Source organism: Oncorhynchus clarkii, chromosome 9 (assembly GCF_045791955.1).
Source record: "Oncorhynchus clarkii lewisi isolate Uvic-CL-2024 chromosome 9, UVic_Ocla_1.0, whole genome shotgun sequence".
Taxonomy (NCBI): Eukaryota; Metazoa; Chordata; class Actinopteri; order Salmoniformes; family Salmonidae; genus Oncorhynchus; species Oncorhynchus clarkii.
Window position 1 is genome coordinate 78127646 of NC_092155.1, and position 17189 is coordinate 78144834.

The window sequence follows — 17189 nt, forward strand, 5'->3', positions numbered from 1 at the left end:
CTCTCTCTCTCCATATCTATCCATCTCTCTCTCTCTCTCTCTCTCTCTCTCTCTCCATATCTCTCCATTTCTCTCTCCATCTCTCTCTCCATATCTATCCATCCACCTCTCTCTCTCTCTATCTCTCTCTCTCTCTCTCCAGACGTTTGGGAAGATAGCCATGCAGGACTACACTCAGATCAACAGGAACAACAATTTTCAGACGTTTCCTCAGGCTGTACTGGCTTTATTCAGGTGAACCGTTTCCTCAAGCTGAACTGACTCTATTCAGGGGAACCGTTTCCTCAGGCTGAACTGACTCTATTCAGGTGAACCGTTTCCTCAGGCTGAACTGACTCTATTCAGGTGAACCCTTTCCTCAGGCTGAACTGACTCTATTCAGGTGAACCGTTTCCTCAGGCTGAACTGGCTCTATTCAGGTGAACCCTTTCCTCAGGCTGAACTGACTCTATTCAGGTGAACCGTTTCCTCAGGCTGAACTGACTCTATTCAGGTGAACCCTTTCCTCGGGCTGAACTGACTCTATTCAGGTGAACCGTTTCCTCAGGCTGAACTGGCTCTATTCAGGTGAACCCTTTCCTCAGGCTGAACTGACTCTATTCAGGTGAACCGTTTCCTCAGGCTGAACTGACTCTATTCAGCAGGACTGCTGCTTTTCTGCTAGTCCATTGATTGATCCACCTCACTGATTGATTGGCCAGAGGTTCAATTCTCCATGATGTCCCTGGTATAAACATGACTTCTGGTCAAGACAGAGGCAAACAGAAGCCCTCGACATTATCCCTGATATACACCTCACCGGTTCAATGTTTCATTGGTCAGGGGTTTTAAAGTCTCTCCTCGGGGACCACCAGCCGTTCCGTGTTGTTGACCTATTTCCAAAGCTAGCACATCTGATTCAACTGGTCAACTAATCATCAAGCCCTTGACCACTTGAATCAGATGAGCTACTTTAAGGTCAAATGTCATGCGGGTTCCAGAGGAGAGGTTTGAAAACCACTGGCCTAGGTCATGCCCTGTTGGAGCTAACATCTGTCTCTCTGTCTCTCTGTCTCTCTGTTTCTCTGTCCCTCTGTCTCTCTGTCTCTCTGTCTCTCTGTCTCCCTGTCTCTCTGTCTCCCTGTCTCTCTGTCTCTCTCTCTCTGTCTCTCTGTCTCTCTGTCTCCCTGTCCCTCTGTCTCTCTGTCTCTCTGTCTCCCTGTCTCCCTGTCTCTCTGTCTCCCTGTCCCTCTGTCTCCCGGTCTCTCTGTCTCTCTGTCTCTCTGACTCTCTGTCTCCCTGTCTCCCTGTCTCCCTGTCTCCCTGTCTCCCTGTCTCCCTGTTTCCCTGTCTCTCTGTCTCTGTCCAGGTGTGCTACAGGGGAGGCGTGGCAGGAGATCATGCTAGCCAGTCTGCCAGGTAAGCACTCTGTCTGTCTGTCTGTCTGTCTGTCTGTCTGTCTGTCTGTCTGTCTGTCTGCCTGCCTGCCTGTCTGTCTGTCTGTCTGCCTGCCCTCCTGCCTGTCTGTCTGTCTGTCTGTCTGTCTGCCTGCCTGTCTGTCTGTCTGTCTGTCTGTCTGTCTGTCTGTCTGTCAGTCTGTCTGTCTGTCTGTCTGTCTGTCTGTCTGTCTGTCTGTCTGTCTGCCTGCCTGCCTGTCTGTCTGTCTGTCTGTCTGTCTGCCCTCCTGCCTGTCTGTCTGCCTGCCTGCCTGCCTGACTCTCTCTCTTTCTCTCTCTGTCTACCAGGTAAACGGTGTGACCCAGAGTCAGACTACCTGCCTGGCGAAGAGTTCACCTGTGGAAGCAACTTCGCTATAGTCTACTTCATCAGCTTCTTCATGCTGTGTGCTTTCCTGGTGAGGGGAGACAAGGAGGAGGGAGGGGAGGGAGGGAGGGAGGGGGGAGCAGGGAGTAGTGGGAGGGTAGGGGGGTGGGAGGAGAGGGAGGGGGAGCAGGGACTAGTGGGAGGGTAGGGGGTGGGAGGAGAGGGAGGGGGGAGCAGGGACTAGTGGGAGGTTAGGGGGGTGGGAGGAGAGGGAGGGAGGGGGGAGCAGGGACTAGTGGGAGACTAGGGGGGTGGGAGGAGAGGGAGGGGGGAGCAGGGACTAGTGGGAGGGTAGGGGGGTGGGAGGAGAGGGAGGGAGGGAGGAGCAGGGACTAGTGGGAGACTAGGGGGGTGGGAGGAGAGGGAGGGGGGATCAGGGACTAGTGGGAGGGTAGGGAGGTGGGAGGAGAGGGAGGGGGGAGCAGGGACTAGTGGGAGGGTAGGGGGGTGGGAGGAGAGGGAGGGAGGGGGGAGCAGGGACTAGTGGGAGGGTAGGGGGGTAGAGGAGAGGGAGGGAGGGGGGAGCAGGGACTAGTGGGAGACTAGGGGGGTGGGAGGAGAGGGAGGGGGGAGCAGGGACTAGTGGGAGACTAGGGGGGTAGAGGAGAGGGAGGGAGGGGGGAGCAGGGACTAGTGGGAGGGTAGGGGGGTAGAGGAGATGGAGGGAGGGGGGAGCAGGGACTAGTGGGAGGGTAGGGGGGTAGAGGAGAGGGAGGGAGGGGGGAGCAGGGACTAGTGGGAGGGTAGGGGGGTAGAGGAGAGGGAGGGAGGGGGGAGCAGGGACTAGTGGGAGGGTAGGGGGGTAGAGGAGAGGGAGGGAGGGGGGAGCAGGGACTAGTGGGAGGGTAGGGGGTAGAGGAGAGGGAGGGAGGGGGGAGCAGGGACTAGTGGGAGGGTAGGGGGGTAGAGGAGAGGGAGGGAGGGGGGAGCAGGGACTAGTGGGAGACTAGTGGGGTAGAGGAGAGGGAGGGAGGGGGGAGCAGGGACTAGTGGGAGGGTAGGGGGGTAGAGGTGAGGGAGGGAGGGGGGAGCAGGGACTAGTGGGAGGGTAGGGGGGTAGAGGAGAGGGAGGGAGGGGGGAGCAGGGACTAGTGGGAGGGTAGGGGGGTAGAGGAGAGGGAGGGAGGGGGGAGCAGGGACTAGTGGGAGGGTAGGGGGGTAGAGGAGAGGGAGGGAGGGGGGAGCAGGGACTAGTGGGAGGGTAGGGGGGTAGAGGAGAGGGAGGGAGGGGGGAGCAGGGACTAGTGGGAGGTTAGGGGGGTGGGAGGAGAGGGAGGGAGGGGGGAGCAGGGACTAGTGGGAGACTAGGGGGGTGGGAGGAGAGGGAGGGGGGAGCAGGGACTAGTGGGAGACTAGGGGGGTAGAGGAGAGGGAGGGAGGGGGGAGCAGGGACTAGTGGGAGACTAGGGGGGTAGAGGAGAGGGAGGGGGGGGGGAGCAGGGACTAGTGGGAGACTAGGGGGGTAGAGGAGAGGGAGGGGGGAGCAGGGACTAGTGGGAGACTAGGGGGGTAGAGGAGAGGGAGGGGGGAGCAGGGACTAGTGGGAGACTAGGGGGGTAGAGGAGAGGGACGATGAGGATTGGAGGCTTTTTCATGCCTTTGTGCTATCCTGGTGAAAGGGGAGGAACAGTCCTGAATATAAGGAATATAACACCAAAGTTGCACATTCTTCACCCGTTGTAGTGAACCACTGCCACCAACACGTCATTCTATAGCGCTTCCTTTAAAGGCTGCTTCCTAAGACCGTGGTTCTCAACTGGTTTTGCCTCGGGACCCAAATTGAACCAGGTTGCCTAAGTCGCGACTCAATATTCACATTGCGAAAAATGAATCGGCAAAATACTATCTGGAAAACTATTTTGAATGCCATGTTGCTGGTCAAATATACGTCAAGAGAACAACATTCCCACCTATTTCATTGTCAATAATAGCATTTTGCCAATATTGTTGATGAAGGATGTTAATGAACTCACCTGGTTTGAGACACTAAATCAACCAACATAGCGCTGCTACTAGAATGTTAATGAACTCACCTGGTTTGAGACACTAAATCAACCAACATAGCGCTGCTACTAGAATGTTAATGAACTCACCTGGTTTGAGACACTAAATCAACCAACATAGCGCTGCTACTAGAATGTTAATGAACTCACCTGGTTTGAGACACTAAATCAACCAACATAGCGTTGCTACTAGAATGTGAATGAACTCACCTGGTTTGAGACACTAAATCAACCAACATAGCGCTGCTACTAGAATGTTAATGAACTCACCTGGTTTGAGACACTAAATCAACCAACATAGCGTTGCTACTAGAATGTTAATGAACTCACCTGGTTTGAGACACTAAATCAACCAACATAGCGCTGCTACTAGAATGTTAATGAACTCACCTGGTTTGAGACACTAAATCAACCAACATAGCGCTGCTACTAGAATGTTAATGAACTCACCTGGTTTGAGACACTAAATCAACCAACATAGCGCTGCTACTAGAATGTTAATGAACTCACCTGGTTTGAGACACTAAATCAACCAACATAGCGCTGCTACTAGAATGTTAATGAACTCACCTGGTTTGAGACACTAAATCAACCAACATAGCGCTGCTACTAGAATGTTAATGAACTCACCTGGTTTGAGACACTAAATCAACCAACATAGCGCTGCTACTAGAATGTTAATGAACTCACCTGGTTTGAGACACTAAATCAACCAACATAGCGTTGCTACTAGAATGTTAATGAACTCACCTGGTTTGAGACACTAAATCAACCAACATAGCGCTGCTACTAGAATGTTAATGAACTCACCTGGTTTGAGACACTAAATCAACCAACATAGCGCTGCTACTAGAATGTTAATGAACTCACCTGGTTTGAGACACTAAATCAACCAACATAGCGCTACTACTAGAATGTTAATGAACTCACCTGGTTTGAGACACTAAATCAACCAACATAGCGCTGCTACTAGAATGTTAATGAACTCACCTGGTTTGAGACACTAAATCAACCAACATAGCGCTGCTACTAGAATGTTAATGAACTCACCTGGTTTGAGACACTAAATCAACCAACATAGCGCTGCTACTAGAATGTTAATGAACTCACCTGGTTTGAGACACTAAATCAACCAACATAGCGCTGCTACTAGAATGTTAATGAACTCACCTGGTTTGAGACACTAAATCAACCAACATAGCGCTGCTACTAGAATGTTAATGAACTCACCTGGTTTGAGACACTAAATCAACCAACATAGCGCTGCTACTAGAATGTTAATGAACTCACCTGGTTTGAGACACTAAATCAACCAACATAGCGCTGCTACTAGAATGTTAATGAACTCACCTGGTTTGAGACACTAAATCAACCAACATAGCGCTGCTACTAGAATGTTAATGAACTCACCTGGTTTGAGACACTAAATCAACCAACATAGCGCTGCTACTAGAATGTTAATGAACTCACCTGGTTTGAGACACTAAATCAACCAACATAGCGTTGCTACTAGAATGTTAATGAACTCACCTGGTTTGAGACACTAAATCAACCAACATAGCGCTGCTACTAGAATGTTAATGAACTCACCTGGTTTGAGACACTAAATCAACCAACATAGCGCTGCTACTAGAATGTTAATGAACTCACCTGGTTTGAGACACTAAATCAACCAACATAGCGCTACTACTAGAATGTTAATGAACTCACCTGGTTTGAGACACTAAATCAACCAACATAGCGCTGCTACTAGAATGTTAATGAACTCACCTGGTTTGAGACACTAAATCAACCAACATAGCGCTGCTACTAGAATGTTAATGAACTCACCTGGTTTGAGACACTAAATCAACCAACATAGCGCTACTACTAGAATGTTAATGAACTCACCTGGTTTGAGACACTAAATCAACCAACATAGCGCTGCTATCTAAGTTATTATAATTTCTATACACTTTCTACGTGGTCATTTAAGTTCAGACCGGAGTATTTTTAATAATATATATTATTGTTATTACTATTATATACTCAGACACCAATTCAATACCTCCCACAACCCACCAGCTGAGAATCCTGAAGGACTTTACGTTCTGTATCATTTTGGGGAAGTACATTTTTATTTTATTTAACGAGGCAAGTCGGTTAAGGACAAATTCTTATTTTCAATGACGGCCTAGGAACAGTGAGTTAACTGCCTTGTTCAGGGGCAAAACGACAGATTTATACCTTGTCAGCTCGGGGGTTTGAACTTGCAACCTTTTGGTTACTAGTCCAACGGTCTAACCACTAGGCTGCCTGCCACCCTACACTCTAACCACTAGGTTACCTGCCGCCCCTACACTCTAACCACTAGGTTACCTGCCGCCCCCACACTCTAACCACTAGGCTACCTGCCTCCCCTACACTCTAACCACTAGGCTACCTGCCACCCCTACACTCTAACCACTAGGCTACCTGCCTCCCCTACACTCTAACCACTAGGCTACCTGCCGCCCCTACACTCTAACCACTAGGCTACCTACCTCCCCTACACTCTAACCACTAGGCTACCTGCCGCCCCTACACTCTAACCACTAGGTTACCTGCCGCCCCTACACTCTAACCACTAGGCTACCTGCCTCCCCTACACTCTAACCACTAGTCTACCTGCCTCCTCTACACTCTAACCACTAGGCTACCTGCCTCCCCTACACTCTAACCACTAGGCTACCTGCCTCCTCTACACTCTAACCACTAGGCTACCTGCCTCCTCTACACTCTAACCACTAGGCTACCTGCCTCCTCTACACTCTAACCACTAGGCTACCTGCCTCCTCTACACTCTAACCACTAGGCTACCTGCCACCCCAACACTCTAACCACTAAGCTACCTGCCACCCCTACACTCTAACCACTAGGCTACCTGCCACCCCAACACTCTAACCACTAGGCTACCTGCCACCCCAACACTCTAACCACTAGGCTACCTGCCACCCCTACACTCTAACCACTAGGCTACCTGCCTCCCTTACACACTAACCACTAGACTACCTGCCTCCTCTACACTCTAACCACTAGGCTACCTGCCACCCCAACACTCTAACCACTAGGCTACCTGCCACCCCTACACTCTAACCACTAGGCTACCTGCCACCCCAACACTCTAACCACTAGGCTACCTGCCACCCCAACACTCTAACCACTAGGCTACCTGCCACCCCAACACTCTAACCACTAGGCTACCTTCCACCCCAACACTCTAACCACTAGGCTACCTGCCACCCCAACACTCTAACCACTAGGCTACCTGCCTCCCCTACACTCTAACCGCTAGCCTACCTGCCTCCCCTACACTCTAACCACTAGGCTACCTGTCACCCCTACACTCTAACCACTAGGCTACCTACCCCCCCTACACTCTAACCACTAGGCTACCTGCCACCCCTACACTCTAACCACTAGGCTACCTGCCTCCCCTACACACTAACCACTAGGCTACCTGCCACCACTACACTCTAACAACTAGGCTACCTGCCTCCCCTACACTCTAACCACTAGGCTACCTGCCACCCCTACACTCTAACCACTAGGCTACCTGCCACCCCTACACTCTAACCACTAGGCTACCTCTACCCACTAGGCTACCTGCCTCCCCTACGTTCTAACCACTAGGCTACCTGCCTCCCCTACACTCTAACCACTAGGCTACCTGCCACCCCTACGCTCTAACCACTAGGCTACCTGCCGCCTCTACACTCTAACCACTAGGCTACCTGCCTCCCCTACACTCTAACCACTAGGCTACCTGCCTCCCCTACACTCTAACCACTAGGCTACGCTGCCACCCCTACACTCTAACCACTAGGCTACCTACCCCCCCTACACTCTAACCACTAGGCTACCTGCCACCCCTACACTCTAACCACTAGGCTACCTGCCTCCCCTACACACTAACCACTAGGCTACCTGCCACCACTACACTCTAACAACTAGGCTACCTGCCTCCCCTACACTCTAACCACTAGGCTACCTACCTCCCCTACACTCTAACCACTAGCCTACCTGCCGCCCCCTACACTCTAACCACTAGGCTACCTGCCGCCCCTACATTCTAACCACTAGGCTACGCTGCCACCCCTACACTCTAACCACCAGGCTACCTGCCTCCCCTACACTCTAACCACTAGCCTACCTGCCGCCCCCTACACTCTAACCACTAGGCTACCTGCCGCCCCTACATTCTAACCACTAGGCTACGCTGCCACCCCTACACTCTAACCACTAGCCTACCTGCCGCCCCCTACACTCTAACCACTAGGCTACCTGCCGCCCCTACATTCTAACCACTAGGCTACGCTGCCACCCCTACACTCTAACCACTAGGCTACCTGCCGCCTCTACACTCTAACCACTAGGCTACCTGCCTCCCCTACACTCTAACCACTAGGCTACGCTGCCACCCCTACACTCTAACCACTAGGCTACCTGCCGCCTCTACACTCTACCCACTAGGCTACCTGCCCCCCCTACACTCTAACCACTAGTCTACCTACCTCCCCTACACTCTAACCACTAGGCTACCTGCCGCCTCTACACTCTAACCACTAGGCTACCTACCTCCCCTACACTCTAACCACTAGCCTACCTGCCGCCCCCTACACTCTAACCACTAGGCTACCTGCCGCCCCTACATTCTAACCACTAGGCTACGCTGCCGCCCCTACACTCTAACCACTAGGCTACCTGCCTCCTCTACACTCTAACCACTAGTCTACCTACTGCCCCTACACTCTAACCACTAGGCTACCTGCCTCCTCTACACTCTAACCACTAGGCTACCTGCCGCCCCCTACACTCTAACCACTAGGCTACCTGCCGCCCCTACATTCTAACCACTAGGCTACGCTGCCGCCCCTACACTCTAACCACTAGGCTACCTGCCTCCTCTACACTCTAACCACTAGTCTACCTACTGCCCCTACACTCTAACCACTAGGCTACCTGCCTCCTCTACACTCTAACCACTAGGCTACCTGCCTCCTCTACACTCTAACCACTAGTCTACCTGCCCCCCCTACACTCTAACCACTAGGCTACCTGCCACCCCTACACTCTAACCACTAGGCTACCTGGCCCCCTATACTCTAACCACTAGGCTACCTGCCGTCCCTACACTCTAACCACTAGGCTACCTACCTCCTCTACATTCTAACCACTAGGCTACCTGCCTCCACTACACTCTAACCACTAGGCTACCTGCCTCCACTACACTCTAACCACTAGGCTACCTGCCACCTCTACACTCTAACCACTAGGCTACCTGCCGCCCCTACACTCTAACCACTAGGCTACCTGCCCCCCCTACACTCTAACCACTAGTCTACCTACCTCCCCTACACTCTAACCACTAGGCTACCTGCCCCCCCTACACTCTAACCACTTGTCTACCTACCTCCCCTACACGCTAACCACTAGGCTACCTCTACCCACTAGGCTACCTGCCCCCCCTACACTCTAACCACTAGGCTACCTGGCCCCCTATACTCTAACCACTAGGCTACCTGCCGTCCCTACACTCTAACCACTAGGCTACCTACCTCCTCTACATTCTAACCACTAGGCTACCTGCCTCCACTACACTCTAACCACTAGGCTACCTGCCTCCACTACACTCTAACCACTAGGCTACCTGCCACCTCTACACTCTAACCACTAGGCTACCTGCCGCCCCTACACTCTAACCACTAGGCTACCTGCCCCCCCTACACTCTAACCACTAGTCTACCTACCTCCCCTACACTCTAACCACTAGGCTACCTGCCCCCCCTACACTCTAACCACTTGTCTACCTACCTCCCCTACACGCTAACCACTAGGCTACCTCTACCCACTAGGCTACCTGCCCCCCCTACACTCTAACCACTAGTCTACCTACCTCCCCTACACTCTAACCACTAGGCTACCTGCCTCCCCTACACTCTAACCACTAGGCTACGCTGCCACCCCTACACTCTAACCACTAGGCTACCTGCCGCCTCTACACTCTAACCACTAGGCTACCTGCCTCCCCTACACTCTAACCACTAGGCTACGCTGCCACCCCTACACTCTAACCACTAGGCTACCTGCCGCCTCTACACTCTAACCACTAGGCTACCTACCTCCCCTACACTCTAACCACTAGTCTACCTACCTCCCCTACACTCTAACCACTAGGCTACCTGCCACCCCTACACTCTAACCACTAGGCTACCTGCCGCCTCTACACTCTAACCACTAGGCTACCTACCTCCCCTACACTCTAACCACTAGGCTACCTGCCTCCCCTACACTCTAACCACTAGGCTACCTACCTCCCCTACACTCTAACCACTAGGCTACCTACCTCCTCTACACTCTAACCACTAGGCTACCTGCCTCCCCTACACTCTAACCACTAGGCTACCTACCTCCCCTACACTCTAACCACTAGGCTACCTACCTCCTCTACACTCTAACCACTAGGCTACCTACCTCCTCTACACTCTAACCACTAGGCTACCTGCCGCCTCTACACTCTAACCACTAGGCTACCTACCTCCCCTACACTCTAACCACTAGGCTACCTGCCCCCCTACACTCTAACCACTAGGCTACCTACCTCCCCTACACTCTAACCACTAGGCTACCTGCCTCCCCTACACTCTAACCACTAGGCTACCTGCCCCCCTACACTCTAACCACTAGGCTACCTGCCTCCCCTACACTCTAACCACTAGGCTACCTGCCGCCTCTACACTCTAACCACTAGGCTACCTACCTCCCCTACACTCTAACCACTAGGCTACCTGCCCCCCTACACTCTAACCACTAGGCTACCTACCTCCCCTACACTCTAACCACTAGGCTACCTACCTCCCCTACACTCTAACCACTAGGCTACCTGCCTCCCCTACACTCTAACCACTAGGCTACCTGCCCCCCTACACTCTAACCACTAGGCTACCTACCTCCCCTACACTCTAACCACTAGGCTACCTGCCTCCCCTACACTCTAACCACTAGGCTACGCTGCCGCCCCTACACTCTAACCACTAGGCTACCTGCCTCCTCTACACTCTAACCACTAGGCTACCTGCCTCCCCTACACTCTAACCACTAGGCTACCTGCCTCCTCTACACTCTAACCACTAGTCTACCTGCCTCCTCTACACTCTAACCACTAGGCTACCTGCCTCCTCTACACTCTAACCACTAGGCTACGCTGCCGCCCCTACACTCTAACCACTAGGCTACCTGCCTCCTCTACACTCTAACCACTAGGCTACCTGCCTCCCCTACACTCTAACCACTAGGCTACCTGCCTCCTCTACACTCTAACCACTAGTCTACCTGCCTCCTCTACACTCTAACCACTAGGCTACCTGCCTCCTCTACACTCTAACCACTAGGCTACGCTGCCCCCTCTACACTCTAACCACTAGGCTACCTGCCTCCACTACACTCTAACCACTAGGCTACCTGCCACCCCTACACTCTAACCACTAGGCTACCTGCCACCCCTACACTCTAACCACTAGGCTACGCTGCCCCCTCTACACTCTAACCACTAGGCTACCTGCCTCCACTACACTCTAACCACTAGGCTACCTACCTCCCCTACACTCTAACCACTAGGCTACCTACCTCCTCTACACTCTAACCACTAGGCTACCTACCTCCTCTACACTCTAACCACTAGGCTACCTGCCCCCTCTACACTCTAACCACTAGGCTACCTGCCTCCACTACACTCTAACCACTAGGCTACCTACTACACTCTAACCACTAGGCTACCTACCTCCTCTACACTCTAACCACTAGGCTACCTACCTCCTCTACACTCTAACCACTAGGCTACCTGCCGCCTCTACACTCTAACCACTAGGCTACCTGCCTCCTCTACACTCTAACCACTAGGCTACGCTGCCGCCCCTACACTCTAACCACTAGGCTACCTGCCTCCTCTACACTCTAACCACTAGGCTACCTGCCGCCTCTACACTCTAACCACTAGGCTACCTACCTCCCCTACACTCTAACCACTAGGCTACGCTGCCCCCTCTACACTCTAACCACTAGGCTACCTGCCTCCACTACACTCTAACCACTAGGCTACCTGCCACCCCTACACTCTAACCACTAGGCTACCTGCCTCCCCTACACTCTAACCACTAGGCTACCTACCTCCCCTACACTCTAACCACTAGGCTACCTACCTCCTCTACACTCTAACCACTAGGCTACCTACCTCCTCTACACTCTAACCACTAGGCTACCTGCCGCCTCTACACTCTAACCACTAGGCTACCTACCTCCCCTACACTCTAACCACTAGGCTACCTGCCTCCCCTACACTCTAACCACTAGGCTACCTGCCCCCCTACACTCTAACCACTAGGCTACCTACCTCCCCTACACTCTAACCACTAGGCTACCTGCCTCCCCTACACTCTAACCACTAGGCTACCTGCCCCCCTACACTCTAACCACTAGGCTACCTGCCTCCCCTACACTCTAACCACTAGGCTACCTACCCCCCCTACACTCTAACCACTAGGCTACCTGCCCCCCTACACTCTAACCACTAGGCTACCTACCTCCCCTACACTCTAACCACTAGGCTACCTACCTCCCCTACACTCTAACCACTAGGCTACCTGCCTCCCCTACACTCTAACCACTAGGCTACCTGCCCCCCTACACTCTAACCACTAGGCTACCTACCTCCCCTACACTCTAACCACTAGGCTACCTGCCTCCCCTACACTCTAACCACTAGGCTACGCTGCCGCCCCTACACTCTAACCACTAGGCTACCTGCCTCCCCTACACTCTAATCACTAGGCTACCTGCCGCCTCTACACTCTAACCACTAGGCTACCTACCTCCCCTACACTCTAACCACTAGGCTACCTGCCTCCTCTACACTCTAACCACTAGGCTACGCTGCCCCCTCTACACTCTAACCACTAGGCTACCTGCCTCCTCTACACTCTAACCACTAGGCTACCTGCCGCCTCTACACTCTAACCACTAGGCTACCTACCTCCCCTACACTCTAACCACTAGGCTACCTGCCTCCCCTACACTCTAACCACTAGGCTACCTGCCTCCTCTACACTCTAACCACTAGGCTACCTGCCTCCCCTACACTCTAACCACTAGGCTACCTGCCTCCTCTACACTCTAACCACTAGTCTACCTGCCTCCTCTACACTCTAACCACTAGGCTACCTGCCTCCCCTACACTCTAACCACTAGGCTACCTGCCTCCTCTACACTCTAACCACTAGGCTACCTGCCTCCCCTACACTCTAACCACTAGGCTACCTGCCTCCTCTACACTCTAACCACTAGTCTACCTGCCTCCTCTACACTCTAACCACTAGGCTACCTGCCTCCTCTACACTCTAACCACTAGGCTACGCTGCCCCCTCTACACTCTAACCACTAGGCTACCTGCCTCCACTACACTCTAACCACTAGGCTACCTGCCACCCCTACACTCTAACCACTAGGCTACCTGCCACCCCTACACTCTAACCACTAGGCTACCTGCCACCCCTACACTCTAACCACTAGGCTACCTGCCTCCTCTACACTCTAACCACTACTAGCCCCCTCTACACTCTAACCACTAGCTACCTGCCTCTACACTCTAACCACTAGGCTACCTGCCCCTCTACACTCTAACCACTAGGCTACCTGCCTCCTCTACACTCTAACCACTAGGCCACCCCTACACTCTAACCACTAGGCTACCTGCCACCCCTACACTCTAACCACTAGGCTACCTGCCTCCTCTACACTCTAACCACTAGGCTACCTGCCTCCTCTACACTCTAACCACTAGGCTACGCTGCCCCCTCTACACTCTAACCACTAGACTACCTGCCTCTACACTCTAACCACTAGGCTACCTGCCTCCTCTACACTCTAACCACTAGGCTACCTGCCTCCTCTACACTCTAACCACTAGGCTACCTACCTCCTCTACACTCTAACCACTAGGCTACCTACCTCCTCTACACTCTAACCACTAGGCTACCTACCTCCTCTACACTCTAACCACTAGGCTACCTACCTCCTCTACACTCTAACCACTAGGCTACCTTGTATGTCTGCCTATTTGTCACATTGTAAGAGGAAATCTCTCTTTCTGTATTAGATTATCAACCTGTTTGTTGCTGTCATCATGGACAACTTTGACTATCTAACCCGTGATTGGTCCATTCTGGGGCCTCATCACCTGGATGAGTTCAAGAGGATCTGGTCGGAGTATGACCCTGAGGCCAAGTGAGGCTGCTTTCATCTTTATCTCACTCTCTCTCTCACACTCTTTCTCTCACTCTCTCTCTCTCTCACACTCTCTGTCTCTCTCTCTCACTCACACTCTATGTCTCTCTCTCTCACTGTCTCTCTCTCTCACTCTCTCTCTCTCACTCTCTCTCTCACTCTCTCTCTCACTCTCACTCACACTCTCTCACTCACTCACTCTCTCTCACTCTCTCTCACTCTCTCTGTCTCTCTCTCACTCACACTCTCTCACTCACTCTCTCTCTCTCACTCTCTCTCTCTCACTCTCTCTCACTCTCTCTCACACTCTCTCTCTTACTCTCTCTCTCTCACTCACACTCTCTGTCTCTCTCTCTCTCACTGTCTCTCTCTCTCACTCTCTGTCTCTCTCTCACTCTCTCTCTCACGCACTCACTCTCTCTCTCACTCTCTCACTCTCTCTCTCTCTCTCTCTCTCTCTCTCTCTCTCTGTCTCTCTCACTCTCTCTGTCTCTCTCACTCACACTCTCTGTCTCTCTCTGTCTCTCTCTAGCTCTCTCTCACTCTCTCACTGTCTCGGTCTCTCACTGTCTCTGTCACTGTCTCTCTCTCCCTCTCTCTCACTGTCTCACTCTGACTCTATCTCTCAGTCTATCCATCTCTCTTTCCTCTGCCCGCCTCCACCTCTCTCTCTCTTTCTCTTTCTCTGTTTCTCTCTCTCTTTTCTCCCTCTCTTTTCTCCCTCTCGTTGTCACATTATTTGAAGTCATATGTAAAGATGATGTTAATAATCCACTGTTGTTCATCAGGGCTGCTATTAACCACTTAGTAGGATCCCCTCAATAGGGGACCTTCAATATTTGTTTTATTCAATGTCATCTAAAATGAGAACGGTAGCCGCTGTCCATGAATACAGGGCGGCAGGTAGCCTAGCAGTTAAACTCCTTATGTGATGTGATGTATAAAAGTCACAGTCTATAAAGATGTATAAACGTCACAGTCTATAAAGATGTAGAAACGTCAGTCTATAAAGATGTAGAAACGTCAGTCTATAAAGATGTAGAAACGTCACAGTCTATAAAGATGTAGAAACGTCAGTCTATAAAGATGTAGAAACGTCAGTCTATAAAGATGTAGAAACGTCACAGTTTATAAAGATGTAGAAACGTCAGTCTATAAAGATGTAGAAACATCAGTCTATAAAGATGTAGAAACATCAGTCTATAAAGATGTAGAAACATCAGTCTATAAAGATGTAGAAACATCAGTCTATAAAGATGTAGAAACATCAGTCTATAAAGATGTAGAAACATCACAGTCTATAAAGATGTAGAAACGTCAGTCTATAAAGATGTAGAAACATCACAGTCTATAAAGATGTAGAAACATCAGTCTATAAAGATGTAGAAACGTCTCAGTCTGTAAAGATGTAGAAACATCACAGTCTATAAAGATGTAGAAACATCAGTATATAAAGATGTAGAAACATCACAGTCTATAAAGATGTAGAAACATCAGTCTATAAAGATGTAGAAACATCACAGTCTATAAAGATGTAGAAACGTCAGTCTATAAAGATGTAGAAACGTCAGTCTATAAAGATGTAGAAACGTCACAGTCTATAAAGATGTAGAAACGTCAGTGTATAAAGATGTAGAAACGTCACAGTCTATAAAGATGTAGAAACGTCAGTCTGTAAAGATGTAGAAACGTCAGTCTATAAAGATGTAGAAACGTCAGTGTATAAAGATGTAGAAACGTCAGTGTGCATAAAGATGTAGAAACGTCAGTGTATAAAGATGTAGAAACGTCACAGTCTATAAAGATGTAGAAACGTCAGTGTATAAAGATGTAGAAACGTCACAGTCTATAAAGATGTAGAAACGTCAGTCTATAAAGATGTAGAAACGTCAGTCTATAAAGATGTAGAAACGTCAGTCTATAAAGATGTAGAAACGTCAGTCTATAAAGATGTAGAAACGTCACAGTCTATAAAGATGTAGAAACGTCAGTCTATAAAGATGTAGAAACGTCAGTCTATAAAGATGTAGAAACGTCACAGTCTATAAAGATGTAGAAACGTCAGTCTATAAAGATGTAGAAATGTCAGTCTATAAAGATGTAGAAACATCAGTCTATAAAGATGTAGAAACGTCAGTCTATAAAGATGTAGAAACGTCAGTGTATAAAGATGTAGAAACGTCAGTCTATAAAGATGTAGAAACGTCAGTGTATAAAGATGTAGAAACGTCACAGTCTATAAAGATGTAGAAACGTCAGTCTATAAAGATGTAGAAACGTCAGTCTATAAAGATGTAGAAACGTCACAGTCTATAAAGATGTAGAAACGTCAGTCTATAAAGATGTAGAAACGTCACAGTCTATAAAGATGTAGAAACGTCAGTCTATAAAGATGTAGAAACGTCACAGTCTATAAAGATGTAGAAACGTCAGTGTATAAAGATGTAGAAACGTCAGTGTATAAAGATGTAGAAACGTCAGTCTATAAAGATGTAGAAACGTCAGTCTATAAAGATGAAGAAACGTCAGTGTATAAAGATGTAGAAACGTCAGTCTATAAAGATGTAGAAACGTCAGTGTATAAAGATGTAGAAACGTCAGTTTATAAAGATGTAGAAACGTCACAGTCTATAAAGATGTAGAAACGTCACAGTTTATAAAGATGTAGAAACGTCAGTCTATAAAGATGTAGAAACGTCAGTGTATAAAGATGTAGAAACGTCACAGTCTATAAAGATGTAGAAACGTCAGTCTATAAAGATGTAGAAACGTCAGTCTATAAAGATGTAGAAACGTCACAGTCTATAAAGATGTAGAAACGTCAGTCTATAAAGATGTAGAAACGTCACAGTCTATAAAGATGTAGAAACGTCAGTCTATAAAGATGTAGAAACGTCACAGTCTATAAAGATGTATAAACATCAGTCTATAAAGATGTAGAAACGTCAGTCTATAAAGATGAAGAAACGTCAGTGTATAAAGATGTAGAAACGTCAGTCTATAAAGATGTAGAAACGTCACAGTCTATAAAGATGTAGAAACGTCACAGTCTATAAAGATGTAGAAACGTCAGTGTATAAAGATGTA

At 50.0% G+C, this 17189-nt stretch overlaps 1 protein-coding gene across 2 annotated transcripts in view; it reads left to right on the plus strand.

The window, feature by feature from the left end:
- The window catches only part of LOC139416960 (calcium channel, voltage-dependent, L type, alpha 1F subunit), a 172451-nt gene that overhangs the window by 135567 nt on the left and 19695 nt on the right, over positions 1–17189 (plus strand). For both annotated transcript variants that reach the window (XM_071166172.1, XM_071166174.1), the window contains exons 34-37: positions 143–234; positions 1349–1398; positions 1725–1834; positions 13975–14102. In XM_071166172.1, the coding sequence (XP_071022273.1) occupies positions 143–234; positions 1349–1398; positions 1725–1834; positions 13975–14102 (380 nt within the window). The remainder of the gene's footprint in view (positions 1–142; positions 235–1348; positions 1399–1724; positions 1835–13974; positions 14103–17189) is intronic.